The sequence below is a fragment of the Anarrhichthys ocellatus genome, unplaced genomic scaffold (assembly GCF_004355925.1).
Source record: "Anarrhichthys ocellatus isolate YVR2014 unplaced genomic scaffold, GSC_Weel_1.0 scaffold36, whole genome shotgun sequence".
NCBI classification, from domain to species: Eukaryota; Metazoa; Chordata; class Actinopteri; order Perciformes; family Anarhichadidae; genus Anarrhichthys; species Anarrhichthys ocellatus.
In genome coordinates, this window is record NW_022280066.1 from 2,379,105 (window position 1) to 2,401,052 (window position 21,948).

Genomic DNA, 21,948 nt, shown 5'->3' on the forward strand with positions numbered 1-21,948 from the left:
GAGAAAAGTCTTAAGCCTACTCTTAAATGTGGTGAGCATGTCTGTCCCCCGGACTGAAACTGGAAGCTGGTTCCACAGAAGAGGAGCTTGATAACTGAAGGCTCTGGCTCTTTTCTTAGTTTTTGTTAGTACACGAGCTGCAGCATTCTGAATCAGCTGGAGAGCTTTAAGAGACGTATTAGAGCAGCCTGATAATAAGGAATTGCAGTAATCTAGTCTAGAGGTAACGGATGCATGAACTAATTGTTCTGCTTCGCTTTGAGACAGGATGTGCCTGATTTTTTAAATGTTACGTAGGTGAAAAAAGGTAGTCCTTGAAATTAGTTATATGTGGGAGTGAAAGGACATATCCTGATCAAAGGTAACTATTTACGGTGATGCTGGATGCCAGGGCAATGCCATCTAGAGAAACTAAATCCTTAGATAATTGATTTTGGAGGTGTTCTGGGCCATGTAGAAGAACTTTAGTTTAGTCTGAGTTTAACATCAGGAAGTTGCAGGTCATCCAGGTTTTTATGTCCTTAAGGCTGCTTGAAATTTAGTGAAGTGCTTATGGAGTGTTTTCTGATAATATTGCCTAGAGGAAGCATATATAACGTAAGCAGAATTGGTCCAAGGACAGAACCTTGTGGAACTCCATGACTAACGTTGGTATTCACTGAGGTTTCATCGTTAACATATACAAACTGAGATCGATCTGATGAATAGGACTTAAACCAGCTTAGTGCGGTTCCTTTAATGCCAATATAATGTTCTAGTCTCTGTAACAGGATGTAATGGTCAATGGTGTCAAACGCAGCACTAACGTCTAACAAGACAAGAACAGAGACAAGTCCTTTGTCTGATGCACATATAGAAGGTAATTCGTAATTTTCACCAGAGCTGTCTCTGTGCTATGATGCTTTCTAAATGCTGACTGAAAATCCTCAAATAGACTATTGTTTCTGGTCTACATGTGAACGTCTACATGTGAATCAACGTCTTCAAATAACTTTTATAATTATAAAATAGCTATAACTTTGTGATTCTGTTTAGGCCAGCAGAGAAGGCCTTGCACGCCCTGACAGCCCACCACTGCTTTTTAACCAATTGTGAACATCTTTTCACTGGTGACCATAGTGGTTTTTAAACATCTTTTCGGTGGTGACCATTGTGTTTTTTTAAACATCTTTTCCTTGGTGACCATTGTGTTTTTTTAAACATATTTTCCTTGGTGACCATTGTGTTTTTTTAAACATATTTTCCTTGGTGACCATTGTGGGTTTTTAAACATCTTTTCCTTGGTGACCATTGTGGTTTTTTAAACGTATTTTCTCTGGTACAATAATAACAAACACCACATCATTCTTACATGACCTTTCCTTCGTGCACCTTCTGTCTATCTACCCTCCGGCAGTACAGGGGGCAGTAGCGTGGCTGTGAGTTAGATAATAAGCACGCTTTAATAAAGAGAAGAAGGTCCGCCTGACCAATCAGCATCCAGCAGGAAGTCCTCACATTGAGCAAAAACAGAGAGAGACGCAGATGAATGGGAGGACGTCATCTTATTCTTATTAGGTAAACATTACACTTGTCTGCTAGCGTCGGAAAACCAGTTCCCTAGGATGCTAGCTTAAGTGAACGTCAGTCAGTAGCGTTAGCATGTAGCATTGATATGAACTCATTTCAGCTACTGTCACTGTCGCACCAACCCACTGGCTAAATCATGTCACTTTAATACTTCATATTGTTAGAGCGAGTTGCATATCTTGTACTGTAAATACCGATTGTATCTGACAACTCAAACGCATCACATGCACGACTCGCTTTTTAACCTTTTACGTGGAAGGAACGCGTCACCTTTGGACCCTGCTGATAAACTAACGGTATATCAGCTCACGTTATTCTGTGTGCGTGTGAACCAGGAGCTTGAACTCGGTGTTCCTGTTCTTCTCCCCACGTCTCTCCTCACAGCTAGTGCGATGGACGACACGGTGACAGACGGGAGGGACGAACCGCAGACGGACTTCAGCTACTGTTGTGGAGCCATCACTGAGGTTCTGAAGTTTGGCTCCTGTCGGTTACACTCGGGACACAAGGTGCTGTTTCTCATCATTCCAGGTGAGCGTATTCCGGAAGTACAATGTTGACAATGCTGTGCTTGCACGGTTCATACTGACCACAAACTAACTAATGTGCAGAAACATTGGGACTAAGTAGTACAAATGTATAGTGCCATTGATGTGATTGTCTCCATTCAGCTGCACTTAATGTTGAATTTCAACAGTTTTTAAACATTTTACTCTCTAATATGACCTTGACATGATGTCATCATGTGCTGATCTTCTGCTGTCTTCCATGCAGGTAACCCAGGCGTAGTGGGCTTCTACAGGACCTTCATGCAAACTCTCCACCGTATGTTTGGCTACCACCACCCAGTGTGGGCCGTGAGCCATGCTGGCCACTGTGTGCTACCGGACTCCATGGACATGGTTGAAGGTACGGAATATTAATTTCCGCACGCTAATCTCAGTACACTGGAAGAGAAGAGAGCGTGAATAATGATGCTACTTGAAATAGGAACGTTCCTCACATATTTTGAAACATGGAAGTGGTTTTAATGAGTCATTCAGGTGAGTTGAACATGGACAGCAAAGTAAGCATAGAGACATTTGATGGATTCTGAATATTTTACTTCTTTCATACAGATGTCTCCTCGGCAGCGGAGCGGGACGTGTTTGGTCTGAGCGGGCAGATCGAACACAAGCTGGCCTTCCTCCGGAGACATGTTCCGAAAGAGACCAGCGTGGTGCTGGTGGGACACTCCATCGGCTGCTTCATCATCCTGGACATTATGAAGAGAAATCCTGACCTCAAGGTTGGTTGCAATAAGCCAGGGTGGCTCATTAAAGAGACAGTGTCAAGGTCTTAAACAGAGCACTGAGTCAGATTCTGTGTTGTTTCTCCATGCAGATTCTAAAAGCCGTCATGCTGTTTCCCACCATTGAGCGCATGGCGGAGACTCCTCAAGGGAGGGTCATGACCCCTGTGCTGTGTCACATGCGCTACGTGGCCTACCTGCCTCTCTTCCTGCTCTCTCTGCTGCCCGAGGCACTCAAAGCCAGCCTCATCAAACTGGTGTTCGGCGGCATCCGGTCCCTGGACCACACCGTAGTCCAACCCACTTTAGGTCTGCTCAGTGGAGACTGTGCAGGTGGGCTGTTGTATTTGTTCACCTTTTTCAGTTTTACACACAACACACATTTTTGTCACAAATAGGAATCTGCTTCATATCGACTCTGAATCGTATTCTACGGAGGTTTGAAAGTGCACACCTGTGTCTCATGTCATACTTGTGATGTAAAGGAATGATGAAAGCAGTGTGATTTGTTCCTCTCTGTAGTTAACGCCATGTACATGGGGGGTCAGGAAATGACGACGGTTCTGGAGAGGGACAACATCACCATCAAGAAGAACCTGGCAAAGGTAGGAAAGGGGCCTCGACACATTGTTCCAATGCTGTTATCGTGTGTTAAATCTAGAAGTCAACCTCAGCAGTAAACCGTCTGTGTGTTCCCATTTCCAGCTTATATTCTATTATGGAGCGTTGGACCACTGGTGCCCTGTTCAGTATTACCATGACATCAAGCAGGACTTCCCATGTGGACATTTCCGACTGTGTGAGAGCGGGTTCCGCCACGCCTTCGTCCTGGATGCAGGAGAACCAGTTGGCAGGATGGTGTTTGACTGGATCAGTGGAGATTTGAGGACATGAGCTCATCGTTGTCTTTCTCTCTGCCTGTCTGACGTGGACTCTGCCGACCCCCCCCCCCCCCCCTCTTGCATCCAGACCAGGAGCGTTCGGATCGGCACACGTCATGGAGTTGAACTGAGAATACAGGCTCAGTGCTGAAGATGTGTCAAATATGAATGTGTCGTTGATTTAATGGCGTACGGTGGTTCATATTCATCTTATCTACTGTTCGTTGGTTTACTTGTGTCAGTGCTACTGTGCTGTGAAACACCATCAGACTGTAATGTGATGAGACATTTAGCCACAAAGGGTTCCGAGCACACCTCGAAGTGTTCACATCTAAGTCCATGTCGTATCGTACAGTGATGATAACCAGAGCGGTGAGGCCAAGACTCCAATTATTCATTTAAATCCATTTCTAACTGATTTCATTCCAAACTTGTTACAGTGGACGAATGCTGTAACTTTGATGATGTACTCTCAAAATGCAATGGTCCATTGAAAGACCTGAAGCAAGTCATGACTCAGCTGTAACGTGTCCACTCACAAGTGGTTACCATACAAGTATTGAGCTCTGCTATAGAGGCTGTGTAATGTGCATCTCTAACATGACCTCACTGGTCCTGGTACTTTGTTGGATGAGCATCTGGAGTATGTGCCACTGCAACACGCTCCCAGTCCAACTGGTCACATACGGGTGCTTGGTCAGGACCCTCGGGCCACTGTCTAACACACTGGGTAGCTCCACAGTAAACACGCTGTGAATTCAAACTAAATCACTTGCTGAGTTTTAGACGGCAAAACCACAAAGTTAAATTTAGGACATACATCATGGTCGGGCTTAAAATAACTAGAAAAACAAAGTAGGAATGCAACGTAAGTACAGAAAGCCTGTCACAAACATTACTAATGGAACTTCGACATAAATCTGAACGCTTTGGGACTTGAACAGCGGACTCCTGGGTGATAGTCCTGTGTTTGTCTCATACAGATACTGAAGGGGGCCTTGTGCATCAGTATTTGACACTCTGGGACCGATAACGACATATCAAAATCAGACAGTGTAATGCTGCGGCTCTTTACACCAACATACATTTATTACACAATTCTTTTTAGTATTTTCGATCAAAACTGTTCCATACTGGAAAATTCAAATTCCGGTATGTAATGTAGTTTATAAACATAGAATTGAATTGAATAGATCATCCCCCTGCTGTCACTGAAACATGGTATCGGCCTGACATTGGTATCGGTGCATTAAGAATAAACTAGATATTATATTTACAGCGTGCCACTAATGAAACTGCCAAAGACTCTCGATAGTGTTTATCACATCAGTGTGCAGTTGGCAAGTGAAAATAACTATTTATTTGGTGTTTGTGTGTAAAGTTGTGATGCAAAAAATACTACTTTAGAAGAGTTTATATAGTTTTGAATCATGAATTGTTGGCTATTACAAGAGATGTGAGATATTGTGTGTATGTTTTTGTGTGTCAATCACCTGCTAAGTACTAGTACACTGGAACAAACCATTTGGTGGTCCAGTGGAACAAACCATTTGGTGGTCCAGTGGAACAAACCATCTGATGGTCCGCTGGAACAAACCATCTGGTGGTCCAGTGGAACAAACCAGTTGGTGGTCCAGTGGAACAAACCATCTGGTGGTCTGCTGGAACAAACCATCTGGTGGTCTGCTGGAACAAGCCATCTGGTGGTCCAGTGGAACAAACCATCTGGTGGTCCATTGGAACAAACCATCTGGTGGTCAGGTTAACCGGATTTTTAAATAGAACTTTTGTTTCAAGATTAACTTCAAATGACACATTAAGTTACTAAAGCAAGTGTCAACTCATACAAAAGATATACAAACTTACAATGCTGTCAGTATATGTTGAATATTTAACTTAAGATTTACAAAATATCTTCAATGATAAATAATTTAAAACATGCTTGTTGACCACAGAGCTTCATTACGGTGTAAAACGTGACACACGTGTATGGAGTGACTTTTGTCTCAAATAAAAATACGATTTACAAATGCGTACAATGAATAATGCATACTTTTTGATACTCATAACTGCTAATCTACACACAAATACCAAGCAATAAACACGTAACAGTTTTGCAAATGCAAACATCACAATCTGATGATTACATGGTGTAATACACACGTGTGGCCAACTTGATTTCCCTCCACAGGCTTGAGTGTGGCATGTGTGCTTCTAATGATAGAGATGGAATCTGTGCTCTTTACAGGCTGTTCAGTGTTCTTTGCGCTAGCGACACCCACATCTCTGCACCACTATGTATTGGTGCTGCTTATAGACCACGTCATGCACAGAATGCCGATGGGACTGAACTCGGAGGGGACCGGCATTTTCTGTAAGTTTTATCTCCCAAAATTATAAGTCTTTGTGACTTTTCTTTTCATGGAAAGCATGTAATGAAAGCTAAATGTGAACGCTTTGCCAAGTCCAGATACTCACAATGGAAACCACTGTTTTATTTTATAGTTTTGTATAATAATAATGCCTTTTTGTTAGGCTGCCTATTTTTTTGCATGAAAACAATGTCAATCAAACCACAAAGAGTCAAAAATCCCAGGGATATTCATATTCAATTCATAATAATATAACTTAACATGAAGCTCACCTTTGAACCGGTCCGCCCCCTCCGACACAGAGAGCCAACAGAGCAGGCTGCACACTGTTCTACAATACACAGGGCTTTACTGAAGGGAGAGCTACTTGGATTCAATGCTGACACTGGATAGTGATTCATTTAATTAATTCATCATTTCATGAATTTGCATACATTTCCAGAACAGAAGTCAGAACATTGGATGAAGCCAGGTTCAAAATCCTCGTCTCATCTTGTTGATACATTAAAGTCAAAGGTTTAGGATATGTCTTATCATGCATATCATGAAACAAGTTCAATGTGTTTTGTTTAAATATGCAAATGAGGTCAACTTCATTCTGTAGAAATCACACAGACACCAATGGACAAAGTATAAACACCTAAATGTGTATTTGGGATGTAACGCTGTCCATTGGTTTGTTCTGTCAGACTTGCTCGAGTTAGCAGGAAGAGGCGGTTAGGTACCTTTCAACTGGCTGGAGTCTTTAGAAGAATGTGCTCACGCTGTATGGATTGCATTCACAAAAAAACTCCAAATATGGTATCATACTTTGCTTATTGATTCAGGGAACATCAAAGATAAAGATTGCTATCTGGGTATGATACCTATAGATTGATAACAGGTGTAAACGGGCCTTAGTCAAGCTGCTCTGAATCAGCTGGTTCAAGATGCAGCTGCCAGTTTTATTAATTGGAACCGCATAATCAGCCGCTCTTAATGTCCTTTGTTTTATATTGTAATCTATTTTTACTTCATTCATTTATATTTTCTGTGTGTGTGTGTGTGTGTGTGTGTGTGTGTGTGTGTGTGTAGCACCTGGTAACTGTGTGCTGTAAAAAGAGCGATATAAATAAAGTTTTACTTCCTCCCATCTTTATATATCTTTAACTTATTTCAGCAGCCCGAAATATATCAAACTGATAATGCATGACTTTAGACATTCCGCTACAGAAAGCAATGCTTTTCTGTTTCACTTGTGAATTGTTTGTACATTTCACAGAACTCTGGATTCAGACCATCAAACAGTCCCAACAGCGTGTCGATCCATGCATGTGGTGCTCTGACTGACGGGGCTGGAACGCAGCCGTCTTCATTTCTTTAGTCTGGTCCTCAGCAGGTGGTCTGTGTCATGTCTCTGCAGTATCAACAGAGTCACAGCTACTGCTCCTCCTCCTCCTCTTCCCTCTCTCTCCGTCTGCCGGTCGGCCGTGGCGCCCCTCTGTCTGCTCTGCGTCGGTCCTTTGGTGAGAAGAGGGTGTTTCTGGGAAGCTCTGTCCGGGCCCCAGCACCTGTCTGACGGTCACGTTCACCCTGGAGCTGTGGGTGTACCTGGAGCACGCGGCCCGGTCCTGCTCCGACAGCGGCTCCACCACAGAGCCGTCCTCCTGTGAGAGCGGGCCGCAGCCGTCCGTCTCCGACGCCGACACCGGACCGCCTTGGGGTGCCGCTACGATGCGTGGGACAGCGTGGTAGAGGAGGCGGCTCTGTCCCGACATCACCATCACGTCCCCGCTGTGCATGTACATAGCGGTGGGGGGGTCCTGTCTGCGGGTGCCTCCCAAAAGGAAGATAGCCGACGTCCCGAAACTATCAGAAAAGACAAGATGCCCGGTGAGGGTGTTGGGAGTATTTCCTGTAGTTAACCTGGCAATGAAGTCCTTTTCTGTCTCATATGGCAACGTCCAATAAAACACATAACAACACAAAAGTGCTTGGCATTCTAAAAATCCTCTCCGCAGTGTTTGTTCTCCCCTCTTACCTGAAGGACAGCAGCGGTCGGCTGTGATCTAGCTCCGATTCGTCCACGTGGATTCCCAGAGACGAGTCGGATCGGTAGTAGTTGAGGATTCCCGCCTCTGCGTTGAAGCCCGGGAACCCACAGGCCGACGCTATCTGAGAGGACAGCGAGTGGAGGTCGGCTGGGAAAGGAGTGTGGTGGTTGGCGGAGTAAGTCTGTGAATGGAACAACAAAAGGAAACAGTCAAAAAGCAGCAGGACGAGATATGTTGGAACACACGGGGTCTATTATCTTTTACGAATGTTTCCCTCTTTGCAACAACTACAAGACTTTTGGCCAAATGTAAAAAAAGAAATAAAAGCATCATCTCAAACAGTGTAAGGGACAAAAACATCCTTAAATTTGCCAGAGTTTATGTGTCTATTTACTCCTGGTGGCCTTCATCACATGAACCTTCATGGCTTTTGACAATGACAGTGCTTAAACATAATTGGTTTGTTAAGAATTAAACTGTACAGGATAGAGCTGACTTTAAAAGTCTGTATTTCTTTATATTTCAGACTATTCTGTGCTTTTATTTTGAAGGCCAGTATTACAGACAGATGAGATAATGAGAGAGAGAGATGCAACAGAAGTCATGGGTCATGGTCACCAGCTTAACCACTAAGCCAAATCAGTGCATACCCTCACAAAGGAATTAGAATTCTGTGATAAAAGGTCAAATGTAAATAATATGCTGATAAACTGTGTTTGTGATCAGAATATTGGTATTGATTTCTGCTCCTCTCACAGAGCAGTGGGGTTGATTACCTTGGTATCCCAGTTGTAATGGTATCCCAGAGTGACCCAGCGCAGCCTGTCAAGTAGAGTCTTCGGTTGAGTCTTTCCAGAGGGAGGACAGCTGTGGGGATCAAACACGGCACACTTACAGAGACGGACTACATGGAGCCTAAGTGGCCCAGGCGTCAGGTCAGACAGATTCAGTCAGGAACATCTCACCTGAGGCCATGAACGCTCTTGTCCCAGATGTCCTGGGTGTCAGAGGGAGACATGTGCATGTCCAGGTTGCAGACGTTGGGCTTCCGAGGGTAGATCTTCAGACACTGTCTGACCCAGGAGGGTTGGGAGCCCGGCAGGAACGGGTTGGAGATGAACATGAACCCTGAACAACACACAGCAGTGCAGTACTGGGTCAAAGACTAAACTCATTATCATACATGCTGTCTCACTGGAGCACTGTGGTGGGACAGCTGCCCGTCTCTCCTCCTGTCCTGCGTGTACCTGGGTAGCCCTGCAGGCCGAAAGCTCTCCAGTCTCTGACGGGCTGTAATCCAACCCTGGCAGCCTCCACATCACTCACTCCACCGGGGCCCAGTGCAGCAGGGACTACCTGTCAATCACACAGACACTGTACACACTGAAGTGGCAGCTTAAACAGAGACCCCTGTGAAATGTAATGTAACCCACTACAACCATGGTGCCACAAATATGCTTCATTTCCCAAAAAAACGTGAAAACTTCCAGAGTCTGTGTCAGGGATGCTGATTAATTCCTCTCTGTTACACTTCTATTTATAACCGTGTTGTTAAAATGCACTAAACTAACGTTCACAGTTCCGGGTTTCCGGTTAAACATTGTTCGGACGTGTCCTCACCTGGTCACTCGGTGCTCTTTTGGAGAAGTCGATGACATCGCTGAAATCTGGCGGAGGGTTTCTTCTCTTGTAAAACTTGAATATTTTTCGAAATGCATCTTCACCACCCTCCACCATGGAGGCCGCCATCTTGGCCATGACGTCATCGTCTTCTTCTTCTTTTTTGGTGAGTCAACAACTCTATGGCGCATTACCGCCACCAGCTGGTACAGCGTGTTTCACTCATTCTAATGATAATAAAGAAGTAAAGAAAAGAATGGCCACCCACCTCCACCTCTTTAAGACTAAAAGCAGGGCCCTTCTCTCAGCCCTCAGTCAAACCCACACAGTGTGGAGGAGAAGACACTAAGTCATTATTATGAGAAAGTTTCTCATAATAATGACTTCCAGGATCTTTATTATTTTCATCACACTGGCAGAAATGGGCTTCCATGCATTATTCTACTTTAACAAAAGCCTCTTGTATTTTCTTCACAGTAAATTCAAAATTATTTCCACTATTCCAAATTGCCCCGTCAGTCACATATACTACCTTGAGGAGGTCCATTTTTAGACAAAAGAAAATGACTTGAATGACTCTTCCATGTTAAAAATCCTTGATCCGTTTGTACATCGGGCCTCTAACCCCTCGTTCTATTAATAATCCCTCCTTCCACATCATATTATAAGCCTTCTTTATGTTAAAAAAAGATGGTTACTATAGGGCTGTGTATTGGCAAGCACTTCACGATACGATATCTGATCAATCAGGTCAAACAATTCAAGAGGATTTTTTAAACTGAAATGTATATCATTATTGAAGTTACAACATTAGGATTAGATGTACATTTTGGTTGTGTACCGGCACATGTTGGAACAGAGGGAAACGAGGTACAGCACGGAATAATGACATCCTGGCAGGAAATCTGAAATAATGACAGTAAGGGTAGAAATTATAACAAAACTGAGACGTGAGTCAGAGTCAGAATTGATGGAGGTAATGTAGAAACGGAGATGTTACCTTGTTTAGGATAAGGTCAGGACATCATTAAAAAAAGACAGTGTGGGATGAACGTGAGATATACAACTGTAAAGAAACGGTTGAACATGTGCTGATAGAGTGTAGGAGGTTCAGTGTGGAAGGAGGAAGGCTGAAGGGCAGAGTGGTAGATGAGGGAGGAGAGTGGAGCATCAAAGGACTGTTAGAGACGGGGGACGAACAAGTTCAGGTTAAAAGGGCTTTACTTAAACACTGGAATGAAACGGGTTTAATATCCAGAATATAACTTCTATATGAAGACAGGGTTTTTATTTATAAATAATACAATTATTATCGTGTTTAAATGACAATTGTCATAAAGTCATGATGTTACACACTTCGGTACACTAGGTGGCGACATGCACCTTAAACGCTGGTTTGTATACCACCATTAAATCGAAGAAGAAGAAGACAAGGGCAAAACATGGCGGCGCCGTCCAAGAAAGTGTTCGAGGTCTTCGTGTCTAAAGTACCATGGACTATAGCCGGCAGTAAGTCTATTTAATGGTTCAAATACGCATTGATGTGTAGTGGCAGCGTGGTGTGTCAACATCTGTATTTGTACAAGGGTTGGCCTCTGTATGCAGCCTTGCCTTGCTACCACTGTCACCTTAGCTAGCTGTTAGCCTCTGCATGGGACGTGAACGGAGATAACGTGTTCCTGTTTGTTTCGCAGAGGAGATGAGGGAGTACTTTACACAGTTCGGCCCCGTGAAGAAGTGTCTGCTTCCATTTGTAAGTTGTTGTCACAGCATTAGAATGACTGAAGGACTCTTATTTTCTTCTTCTGCCAAACCTGCTCATTCGTTGCTTTGTGTTTGTTTGTCGCTCCAGGATAAAGACTCCGGCTTCCACAGAGGCTTCTGCTGGGTGGGCTTCTCTACAGAGGAAGGGCTGAACAACGCATTGCAGAAAGACCCGCACGTGCTGGAGGGAGCTAAGGTAAACCTACATGATGGTCAAAATGCAACAGCATCTCAATAAATTGAAGCATGTGAGGCTGGCACGTATGTTCTTAGACACCATACTAAACATGACATGGTTCCAGTATGAGGCAGAACCTGAAACTCTTCACATTATCGCACCATGTCTCATGTCCTTTTGGATTCCCCCGTTTGTTTGTTTTCAGCTGCAGGTTCAGAGGAACAGACGTCCGTTTGCAGGGCAGAGGTCAAACAGAGACGGAGAACAGGACTGAAGCTCCGTGATCCTGCTGTGTGACGAGACCGACACACTGCTGCTGCTGCTGTTGCCCGGCCCCAGCTCACTAAGACTGTGTTTGCTCCTGCTGCCTCAGCTGCTGGATATATGTGGGGCATTTGGACCAGTACACCTGGGTTGGTGTTTTGATCTCCATTCTGAAGAATGACCCAAGTGTGTTCCTCCTTCACCTTCAGTGACTGTGGGCCTGACCATGATTGCCATTGTTTGAATGCGCTGTGTAGTAGTAGTAGTAGTAGTAGTAGTAGTAGTAATAATAATAGTCCTTATTGTCGTTGATAGTGTTGTACTTCCTGTAAGCATCCTGTCACAGTAAATAGCAGGTTAATGCCAACTTTATAAAACACCATTCACTGATCTCCAGTGTTGGAATCTACTGTGTCTTCTGTCGTGAGATAACCTGTACCGTAGTATTTCATTTAGTGGTTTTACTCGAGTACTTCCTTCACTACTGCCTTTTGGACACGACCAAACCATGGATAGTAGCTGGTGGAGCAGGTTGAATGATTGGCCACCAGGGGGCAGTAAACTCCTGCAGCGGTGGGGGAAGTACTCTAATCCCTAATTGAAAGTACCAATACCACACTGTAGAAATACTGCATTACACTCCAAAGTAAAGGTCCTGCATTCCAAATCCTACTTAAAACATATAAGTAAGTTTAATCAGGAAGAAGCAGAAGTAGTTGTGCAATGACAGATAAATATGATGAGGTCATTATTACGGATGCAGTAATGTGTAAATAGCGTCGGTGTAGTCGGTGGAGGTGGAGCTAATTTACACGTTTTCTATTGGACAGCACCTATTGATAATTTAGATTATGGATTAGTCTGATGATTATGTTCTTGATTCATGAGAAATGATGTCACAAATTACCCAGAGGCCAAAGTGATGCGTTCACAATGCTTTGTCCAAACAATAGTCTAAACGTCGAAAGTCATCATGAAAAGATGACGAGATGTTCTGTCAATCGACTTATTGATGAACAGAATCTGTCGGGTAGTGTTCTTTTTACCAAAGCAGGTTTTATTTGCACTTCATATATTTTTATGCAAATATTTTGTTTGTTCAGTAAAAAGTAGGCAACGGATATCTGAACTGTGTAGAAGTAACCCTACAGTATACAAGTACTATACTGGAGTAAATGTACTTAGTTACATTATATACTGCCAAACGGGCATATAAACGTGTACATTCGAGCATTTCTCCCACGGTGCTCTGGTGTTGCCCACTGGTCTGGCTTTTCAAGAGAAAATCAATTACCTTTTTTTAAAATTAACGTTTGACGTCAAGGTTTTGATGAGAAAATTAATATGTAATATATTCTTCGGTGAGCTTCGTGGACCACAAACACCCTCTGCACGGCGAGCTGATCACGAGCACCTTGATCAGAGTCACCACCACGACGCACCAGCTCCTCTACCTCACCAGAGACCGTCTGAGCCTGCTACAGTAGAAATGGTGGGTGGCCAACATGGGCGGTAGGTTGGAGGAGTGGATTAGCAGCTTGAAGGTTGCTGGTTTGAATCCCTAGCCAGATATCACAAACATCTGGTAAAATAACAGTAATATTAGATGCAGGCTCATGCTGTTGTGCCCTCATTCCTTCCCAGTTTCTGGCAGCGTGTTGTGTACGGGGTGTTTGAGTGGATTCACCCATGGGGATTAATGAGGTCATATTCTGTTTTATTCCACTTTAATAAACAGGGTTGCAAAAAAGATGACACTGATGTGAACCTCCTAGGGTGGTCCTGGGCCATGCCCCCCCTGGAAGATTTAAAAAATATATCGTTTTGTGGAATTTAGCACAAGGATATAGAAAGTATGTATATAGATGTCTAGAGAAAGATTACAAAAGCAATGTAAGGGGACATCTCACTTCTTTATCTCCATTGTCTTCTAATGAAAATACCTCATCATACTCTAGATATGTTCTTGTTTTATATTATACTGTAACATGTTAACATATGTTTGATATCCTATTCAATTTTATCTTATATTGTCGTACTTCACAACATATTAAGTTAAATCTTAAACTGTTATAACTTTTATTATGTACTGTATACTTGGTAAACTCAAAGCTTTAACACTACATGTCGTCATTCATCCATTCACACCCATTCATACACTGATGACAGGAGCTACTGTTGTGGAAGATTTCTTTGTTAATCGGGAGAAGATTCACAAATCAATAAAGTCTTAACAAGATTCAAAGTTGTCTTTTTCCGTTTATTCTCTTGCAAGAGGGAAGAAAACACAACAGCTACGTATTCAGTAGACTGTGAATGCTTCAAAATATGTAACACACAAGCCCCTTTATTTGTACAGCAACAAGTTATTTCTCAAAAGTGCAGCACCCACGAGGGCGTGTCTGCTGTATCCAGCTGACTTCACAGCTTCAATACATTCAAGGTAACATGAGGTGTTTCAACCACCAGTTCTGATTACTGCTTAGTTTGCACTTTCTTTACTCCATGTAAGGAACAAGTTGTTCTTGCCACTTTGCAAGTAGTTTTGTTACTTTTCCAGTAGCCATTTTCCTTAATAGATGACACGTAAGTTTTCGAGTTCACTGCGAGTTCACATCGAGGACACAAAGTTCAAATGCATATTTTTACCATTACACTACCATGCAAGGTGCCACCTGCCCATCAGGACTATCTCACATTCACACATCACAGGCACACCTGCAGCATATGTTACTACGCTACTACACCATATATGTCTCATATCCCACATCATAATGTAACATATTGTACTATATTATGTCAAAATGTTACATTGAGACTATATGAATACAGACAAACACAGAGTACCATTGCTGAATCATATTATATATGACCTGATGTACGCTGTTTACACTGTTGAATTTGCTGCTATCAATCACACCACCTCACTTTACTGTGTCATTTGTCCCAAAATGCTCTTGTATGATTTCTATATTTATTCTATTATCATTTTAGCTTGTGTGGCATCTAATATTTATATATGTTACGTGCCATAGTTATATGTATTGATTTATGTCTTGGTGCTGCTGTAAACGCCATGGGGTCCAGGAAAGATGTGAAGGAGAGTTCATGAGGAGCTGGGAAAAGGTCTGTCAATGAAACTACAACGAAGGACTACAAAAAGAGCAACTAAAGCATGACTCCATTGGCACTGTCTGTTCATATTCATCAACATGAATCCCATTACTTTATGACTGCATGAGTATGATTGTTAAACCTGTGTAACATAAGCATATCGTTTGTTTTCATGGACGGCCGAAAGGGGCGTCACTTTAAATGCTGCCGCCGCATGGAATTGTGGGGCGGAATTATCTACTTTCCTTTCGTAAGGGAAGGTCCAGTGTTTCCTATGCTAAAGGAGCTAATAAAGGAAGCATGTGGGTTCATCCCAAGTCTCTTGGAAATTACAAATAAGAGACTTGGGATGTATCCTTAGTCCCTCCCACCAGACCAGGGATGCATTGAGAGAGGAAACAAGGAAATATGTTTTTAGAGAAAAGTGATATCCTTTCCTTTTTTATCGTCACGTGAAGCGACGTCTGTTTCTGATGACGGCGGATCAGCTGATCACAGCTGGATCAGCTGTCAGCCGGCTTTAACAGCTGGAGAGACTTTTGAGAAGTACAGAGTTTCTTGTCACCGCCCCCTGCTGCTGCTGCCGCCTGCTCTCGTCCACTCAGTGTTGCTAACTCCTCGGTAAGGAAAGTAGCTATTGGCTGTCCCTGAAAGTAGACGGTCTACTTTCCAGGCGAGAAGCATCTCGAACGAGCCCAAGGTGTGTGACGCGTGTGAAATACCTCATCGGGGTCCGCGGTTGACCGAACTGTAGTTTTCTATCTATCATAAACACCGACAATAGAGGTAGATATTGACACTATATCAGCGCATACACGCTGGCTGCATTGACGGACAACTTAAAGGCAACCTCTCTATACGTCAAAGTCTCGTGAGAGTGTCGGTATTAACTGTGAATGCAGCAGCCTTCGTCTCTCGCGACACTACGTTAACCAGAATTCTTCGCTTTCAGGTCAAAAAGCTTTGAGGTCATAGCAGAAGGTAAATTGAAGACAGCGCGCGCGGTTCTCTGAACGAACCCCATGAGCACACAGGTAGGGTAACGTCCACGAGCTGTTTCACATGAAGCTGTTGCATAATGTGACATTGTGAGTGCTAGTAGTTGCGTCCACTTCACCACGCGTGTTACCAAACGTACCGGTCTGTGCATGTGACGTTATACAAGTTGTCTTTGACTGATTAACTTCACAGGAACGGCTTTCATTTACTGTTTAATGTGCACGCCGAGTTGAAGAGGGGCTTCTGCTGATGTCTGACATGTATTCGGAACAATGTAACAACATACAGGTGTGTCTTCGCAAACAAGAACACTTTTAATTGCCACATTTCTGAATGCAATATGGCGAACTGGTTTAAAGGGGCGTTCCACCACTTTGCACATAAGTTTAATGTACTCGTCATTACGGCTACGTGCTTCTCAAGTAAAACGGCTCTCTGTGATGTCATTGGGACCCCCACAGCTTGGGTTTGAAGACCAGAACTTTATTACAGCAAGCTCGCATTACAAACAGGAGGTGTGGAGTTTGAAGGATAGAGAGGAAGGTTATGTTCAAGTGTAGGAATCAGTGCTTTTGGAACAAGTGATTTAAAGTCAGATGATACAGATGTGACACCGCTGCACGGATTTTCACCATTCCTTTTTTTCCATTTTGTATCTTCAGTGTCGACCAACTTTGTGGAAGTTACTCTTTAATTACAGGGGATGAGAAATGTGTCATATTATTTTTCACATGTCTTTCAAAACATTGTCAGGTGTGACAGACAGACATTTCCACAAAGATGCTTGACAAGAGGCTGTGATTTTAAACAGCAGATGAATGGCTGTGAATGTGTGCACACGTGAATCATTAGGGTGGTTCGAGGTGAGCCGGTCCTGATCAGAACCGATCACCGGCGATCGGCGCACAATGCATGCTGGGTAGATTTGTGTCCAACTTGATCCCGACTTGCTCTGACGCCATGAACCCGTGGTCAACGATGACCTCACGAGAGCGAGGCAGACGCAGATGTTGGACATCATTTAGCTCTGTCTCGGGAGAGAAGCACCTGCACAAAATTCTCAAGTCCTACAAGTCTGGTCGGCAGACAGCAAAGTGAGATCCACAGTTTATATTTGTCTGTGTTTTTGTTAAAGCTCCATGTTCATTCTTCCTCCCATAGTTGCTCCCTGATGGCTGGTCACCTCCTCAAAGTCTCCTCTCTGGCCACAGCAGTGTTCGCCTCCTCCGGGTTCTACCTCTACAACAGACAGCTGAACCTCAATGACCTGAGTGTCGTCCGCTTTGGACGAGCCGCAGCCACCGTGAGTCACTGCACACCAGAATAGATCTTGTAACTAACAGTTAGTTTAGCACACTCGGACCAATAAATGGCGATTCTATCTACATGTCAGCCATACATACAAGCCTAACTGAGCACTATGTTAAAGCCCAGTGAAACAGAAGTTTTCCTTAGTGAAACAATATTTTCAAGTTAATATTTGTACAGTTACGAGAGATTTAGATCAAATCTTTTATTATTTCATTGGACTGTTAAAAAGTGGGCGGGCTTGTAGCGTGACACGGAGCTACAGAGGACTGACTGTTGATAAACACCTACCGTGTCTCTAAGAGTTGCAGATTGATTGATGGATGTCATGATGTTATTGGTAAAAACCGGTTGGTCATGTTTTGTTTTACAGGAGGAAAATAAATAGATTTTTTTAGCTTTATTAATAATTCAGCTTTATTTTGATATAGAAGTGTACCTGTTGACTCCTCACTTCTTTACATGTCACTGCTCTGTTGTCTGCAGACGGCGGTCATCAGTTTGGACTATATGACTGCTTTCAAACATGTGGAATACGACACGGAGAAGTACTGGGCGCTCAGGTCCAAGGTAGGAGAACACTTTGTCATCGAGGTGGGGACACTTGCACTCAATCAACCGACTACAGCACAGCGTGGCGGCTGCACAAACTGCAGCTCGAAGAGCTCACTGGGGATGTTTCTTCTTCTAACATTCTTCCCTGTTTATCAAGTAGCAAGGAACATTTTCAATTGTATTTGTATAGCCTATTCTCACAAATATGCCTTATGGGGCTTTACAAACGAGACATTAGACATCCTCTGTCATTGGACCCCCCCCCCTCCCCCAAAAAAATCCTATAACGGGGATAAAACAGTCAGCAGTAGTAGGAATGGTTGGGTTTGCGTAAGCAGTGAATGAACATAGCCGGTATGATCAGAAGGTGACCAGCTAACAGTGAGGCTGGCATCTGAAAGCACCAAACTAAACTCTATGAAAGTACTGAGAGCTGAACGCAGGGCCACACGTGTTGAACCAATCAGTTTAGATGAGGCTTGCTTTTAGGGAGGAGTCTATCTCTTGATGCGTGGCTATGCCTCCTATTTTGTGTTTTCTGATTTGTTAAGTACTCCAGCTGTTGTGTCGTCATGCACCTCACAACTTGATCCCAACTGTGGGGAAACTCTTGCAGCAGAATGGAGCTGTAAACACAACATTAACATATCACCTCTAAATTGATGATTGAATTTGTTAGCATGCCGTTGCTTCATTAGACGTCCAGCAGACACAGAAACACTTTGATTATTGTCAAGATGTGTTCGTGTCCGCCTGATGAAGGTAAGTCCAAACTTTCTTTTAGAAAATCTGTCTTTTGAGCTGCTAAATGTTCTGCTGTGTTCACCATCTCTAACTGTGTGTTAGACAGGGTTGTGTAGAAAGCTATAGATTACATGAGCTATTACTGACTGTTAACTGATATTGTGGCCAATTTGTACAACAGGACGTGTTATTTGGTTTTAACTCTCGATTATAAAATGGATGTGGCAAATACGGCTCGCTCAAAAATGTTGAGGTGTTGCTCTCCAGGTCTGTGGGTTATCAGTGAAGTGTATGAACTACACTGCAGAGGGAAGTCTCTTTTCACAGAGACCAATAGAGTGACAGCTGATTCGTGAATGGGTCTAACGTGCATCAGCAGGTCTGCGTTGTATACGTCTGTCGTATCAAAGGTCTATGATAATCTGCTCATGGGGCCCGTCTCCCGCGTCTCACTGCCTCTCGTCTCACTGCCTCTCGTCTCACTGCCTCTCGTTATCAGCAGAAACACTGATTCTTAATTGTGAGACTAAGAGAATAAGCGGCGCACTATCCTTCACCAAACACCTGCTGCAGCTGGAAGCGTGGTTGATGAGAGCGCTGAGAATAAACTCAAAACGGTAAAAGTGTCAGGCCAGGAAATCCAAACAGAGATGGAGATTAACCTCAAGTAGACGTGAGATTGTCAGCGGCATACATATTGTTAGAACATCCGTTTGCATTATTACTCATAGTCAAATCAACCAAACGGGATCATATTTTGTAGGGGGAATCTCATTAGTAGGATGAAGGTAATAACGGTAAATGTCAGCTGGTGTGCATTGAGTGATCTGTGCTGGCGTTTGTTAAAAGGCCACAGCTCGGTCAGGTCCCCTCAGGAGACGGCTGCTGAAAGGTCAGAGACCAACTGCTCCCACCAAGATCTCTGCAGCCAGAGAGCTGCGGTGAACCTTGAAGAGCAGGGGTTCAGCATGGCTGGCAACACACACTAACATACACACAGACACTAGGTGCAGCCCCCAGCGCCCTGCTGGTCAAGCCTGGCTACACATGCTGATTAGAATGAATGCATGGTGCGGCTTTAATCCAGAGAGGAGGCTCTCCTCCTCATTATTCTGAAGTCCTAGAGGTGAGGCCACCGTACAGCAGCTCCACTCTTGTTTAGTGTCTTTTCCCTGCGGTGTATTTTTCTGTCTGAACAGAGAAGGGAGATGACTGAGTCCAGCTCTTTACATATGATGGATGCTGGGATGAAGAGTTATGTGTTACACCAGAGGCCTTCAACAGGTGGTCCGCGACCCCTAGGAGGTCCGCGGAGGTACTGCAGGGGGGTTGTGAAATTTTTGCTTGATTAGACAATTTTTCTGAATATTTTTTTCCCCCAATTTTTTTTCCACAAATTTAAATGTCTTGAAATATACATTAACATCAATCCAACATATTGTAGCAAATAGATAAATAGAGGCAGATGTTGTCTTTCAGTCAGAAATGCACACAGGAGGTCTCTCAAGCTGGCCACCGGTTCACTCACAGCACGAGACTAGCCTGGACCTGTCCCTCCAAGCCTCCTGCACACTAAGAGGAGGACTCGCCCCTATCGCTGCTGTGCCAATCACGAGGTCGCATGCTGGCTCTGTCAGGTTCCCCCTGATTGACTGAGAGCCTATTCAGTCCCCAGCTGACTAAGATCCCAGACACAAGGATGCTGTAATATTATTTGAAAAGAAGATACCGTTGTAAGAAAAAATGAAAAAACGACATTTACGAATTCTTGTGGAATAATTTTTGCAAGATATTCCTGGCTAAAACACTGCAGCTCAACTACTGAGGCCAGTATATTATCATGCCAAGTGTATGGACATTGTTATGAGTGAAAATGGATCGTTTTGTAACTCAACCAAAACACATGAATCTGTCCATTATTTTAATAGTTCAGTATTGTATGCAAGATTACAGGTATGTGTATGCATGGCAGTGGCACTAATAGGCCATCACTCATTTTTCGTTTCCACATTTATTTAAAAAAACGTCAATTTGAATAGCTTGTATGCATGATTATCATGCAATTGACAGACAATGTTGATATTGGTATCAGCTGACAAGGTATGTTTATAAATGGAAGTGGCACAGCCACTCACTGTACCTTGCACATGTTTAAAATTAAAACATGAATATATGAACCTGTGTATTATTTGAATAGCTGAGTATTGAATGCACAATAAAGAGGTATGTTTATACATGGCACTAGTCCCATTTAATATAAAACACAATTTTATACAATATATATAGTCGGGGGTCCCTGCTCTGTCTATCAGTTTGGGGGTCCTTGGCCTAAAAAAAACGTTGAAGACACCTGTGTTACACCATCCATACTTGCATGTGTAGCCATGGTAGCAGCTGAACCAGTGTCAACACATTACTGAGTAACATGCTACAGTGGTGTAATATCTTTTCTGTTATGAGTTATGTAAGGGATACGAATTTAAAATTCCATGAACGGCATGTTTGTTGTCTTACCGCGAGTTAGATTTAATATTGATATCAATTATTGATTCGTCAATACATCTTATTGTCAATAGATTTAACATCTCTCTAAAATCAAACGCTCATCATGGTCGTATCTATTGCAGAGCTGTTGTGTTACAGCAAATCCATTCATTCATTATATTGCCACACAATTAGATCTTTCTGATGAAAACATATGCATACATCGTACAACACAGAATTTAGAAAATGAAGAATTTGGGAAAAAATAAAAGGATATACAATCAGTGTGTGGCAGTCAGTGTTGACATTGTGGCGGGCCCCCACAAATACATCGACGTCTGGGAAACACTGCAGTGTTTGTGTCACCAGGGGCACGTTTGACTGCACAGTAAATGAGCTCTTGGTTGTGCGTCTCATCTTCCTCATCGTCCTGCTAGAGTGTCTCCCCATGTTCGTCTCTCAGCAGAGCAGCCGAGCTGCTATTCAGCCTCTCATGAAGAGCTTCACTCAAAAGCCACTTAAGCAGCCAGTCTTCCAAGCTCATCAAAGGCTGCCCCGAGTGAAGCGAGGGGCCATTCACAGCCAATTAGAACAAGCATGGGAGCACTCTCAAGTCTGCCAAATGAGTGGAGGAACATGCCCTGCAATGAGAGAACAGATGGACTGCTTTTTGTCCTCTGCACTAGCTAAGCTCTGCTGTGGGAAACGCTGTAGTAAACATTTGAGTGTGTGTGTGTGTGTGTGTGTGTGTGTGTGTGTGTGTGTGTGTGTG

General features: G+C 43.4%; 4 protein-coding genes across 9 annotated transcripts in view; 3 read left to right on the top strand and 1 right to left on the bottom strand.

The window, feature by feature from the left end:
- Positions 1–1,482: 1,482 nt before the first annotated feature.
- Positions 1,483–6,045, top strand: ldah (lipid droplet associated hydrolase). Of its 3 annotated transcripts, none has more exons than XM_031866821.1 (7): positions 1,483–1,557; positions 1,954–2,100; positions 2,344–2,478; positions 2,688–2,857; positions 2,953–3,193; positions 3,383–3,465; positions 3,566–6,045. In XM_031866821.1, exons 2-7 carry the CDS (start codon positions 1,962–1,964, stop codon positions 3,752–3,754), a joined length of 957 nt encoding a protein of 318 aa, XP_031722681.1. In that variant the 5' UTR covers positions 1,483–1,557; positions 1,954–1,961; the 3' UTR covers positions 3,755–6,045. The 3 variants fall into 3 exon arrangements, with proteins under 3 accessions (XP_031722681.1, XP_031722682.1, XP_031722680.1); XM_031866822.1 differs by lacking the exon at positions 1,483–1,557 and adding an exon at positions 1,565–1,865; XM_031866820.1 differs by lacking the exon at positions 1,483–1,557 and having other exon boundaries at positions 1,565–2,100.
- alkbh1 (alkB homolog 1, histone H2A dioxygenase) lies at positions 4,939–9,904 on the bottom strand. The gene is made up of 6 exons (XM_031866818.1): positions 9,767–9,904; positions 9,394–9,502; positions 9,112–9,274; positions 8,923–9,013; positions 8,134–8,327; positions 4,939–7,961 (listed from the first exon to the last, which is right to left on the bottom strand). The coding sequence occupies exons 1-6, from the start codon at positions 9,902–9,904 to the stop codon at positions 7,502–7,504; spliced, it is 1,155 nt and encodes a 384-aa protein (XP_031722678.1). The 3' UTR covers positions 4,939–7,501.
- A 1,290-nt stretch (positions 9,905–11,194) lies between these two features.
- slirp (SRA stem-loop interacting RNA binding protein) lies at positions 11,195–14,186 on the top strand. Its single transcript, XM_031866807.1, has 4 exons — positions 11,195–11,275; positions 11,461–11,519; positions 11,619–11,726; positions 11,914–14,186. Exons 1-4 carry the CDS (start codon positions 11,209–11,211, stop codon positions 11,980–11,982), a joined length of 303 nt encoding a protein of 100 aa, XP_031722667.1. The 5' UTR covers positions 11,195–11,208; the 3' UTR covers positions 11,983–14,186.
- Positions 14,187–15,614: 1,428 nt separating this feature from the next.
- The window catches only part of adck1 (aarF domain containing kinase 1), a 75,124-nt gene continuing 68,790 nt past the window's right edge, over positions 15,615–21,948 (top strand). The window contains exons 1-4 of one of the 4 annotated variants that reach the window (XM_031866710.1): positions 15,615–15,786; positions 16,039–16,120; positions 17,247–17,388; positions 17,880–17,963. In XM_031866710.1, the coding sequence (XP_031722570.1) occupies positions 17,257–17,388; positions 17,880–17,963 (216 nt within the window). In that variant the 5' untranslated portion in view covers positions 15,615–15,786; positions 16,039–16,120; positions 17,247–17,256. The other 3 variants (XM_031866713.1, XM_031866711.1, XM_031866709.1) reach the window with 3 other exon arrangements.

Bases quoted from the DNA above. Each gene is read 5' to 3' on its own strand.
- ldah (XM_031866820.1), top strand. From the start codon at position 1,794: ATGCACGACTCGCTTTTTAACCTTTTACGTGGAAGGAACGCGTCACCT. The intron at 2,101-2,343 runs GTGAGCGTATTC...TCTTCCATGCAG, and splicing joins GCTGTTTCTCATCATTCCAG to GTAACCCAGGCGTAGTGGGC. The intron at 3,194-3,382 runs GTGGGCTGTTGT...TCCTCTCTGTAG, and splicing joins GCTCAGTGGAGACTGTGCAG to TTAACGCCATGTACATGGGG.
- alkbh1 (XM_031866818.1), bottom strand. From the start codon at position 9,904: ATGGCCAAGATGGCGGCCTCCATGGTGGAGGGTGGTGAAGATGCATTT. The intron at 9,014-9,111 runs GTGAGATGTTCC...TGATCCCCACAG, and splicing joins AAGAGCGTTCATGGCCTCAG to CTGTCCTCCCTCTGGAAAGA. The intron at 8,328-8,922 runs GTAATCAACCCC...TTCCATTCACAG, and splicing joins ATTACAACTGGGATACCAAG to ACTTACTCCGCCAACCACCA.
- slirp (XM_031866807.1), top strand. From the start codon at position 11,209: ATGGCGGCGCCGTCCAAGAAAGTGTTCGAGGTCTTCGTGTCTAAAGTA. The intron at 11,276-11,460 runs GTAAGTCTATTT...TTTGTTTCGCAG, and splicing joins ACCATGGACTATAGCCGGCA to AGGAGATGAGGGAGTACTTT. The intron at 11,520-11,618 runs GTAAGTTGTTGT...TTGTCGCTCCAG, and splicing joins AGAAGTGTCTGCTTCCATTT to GATAAAGACTCCGGCTTCCA.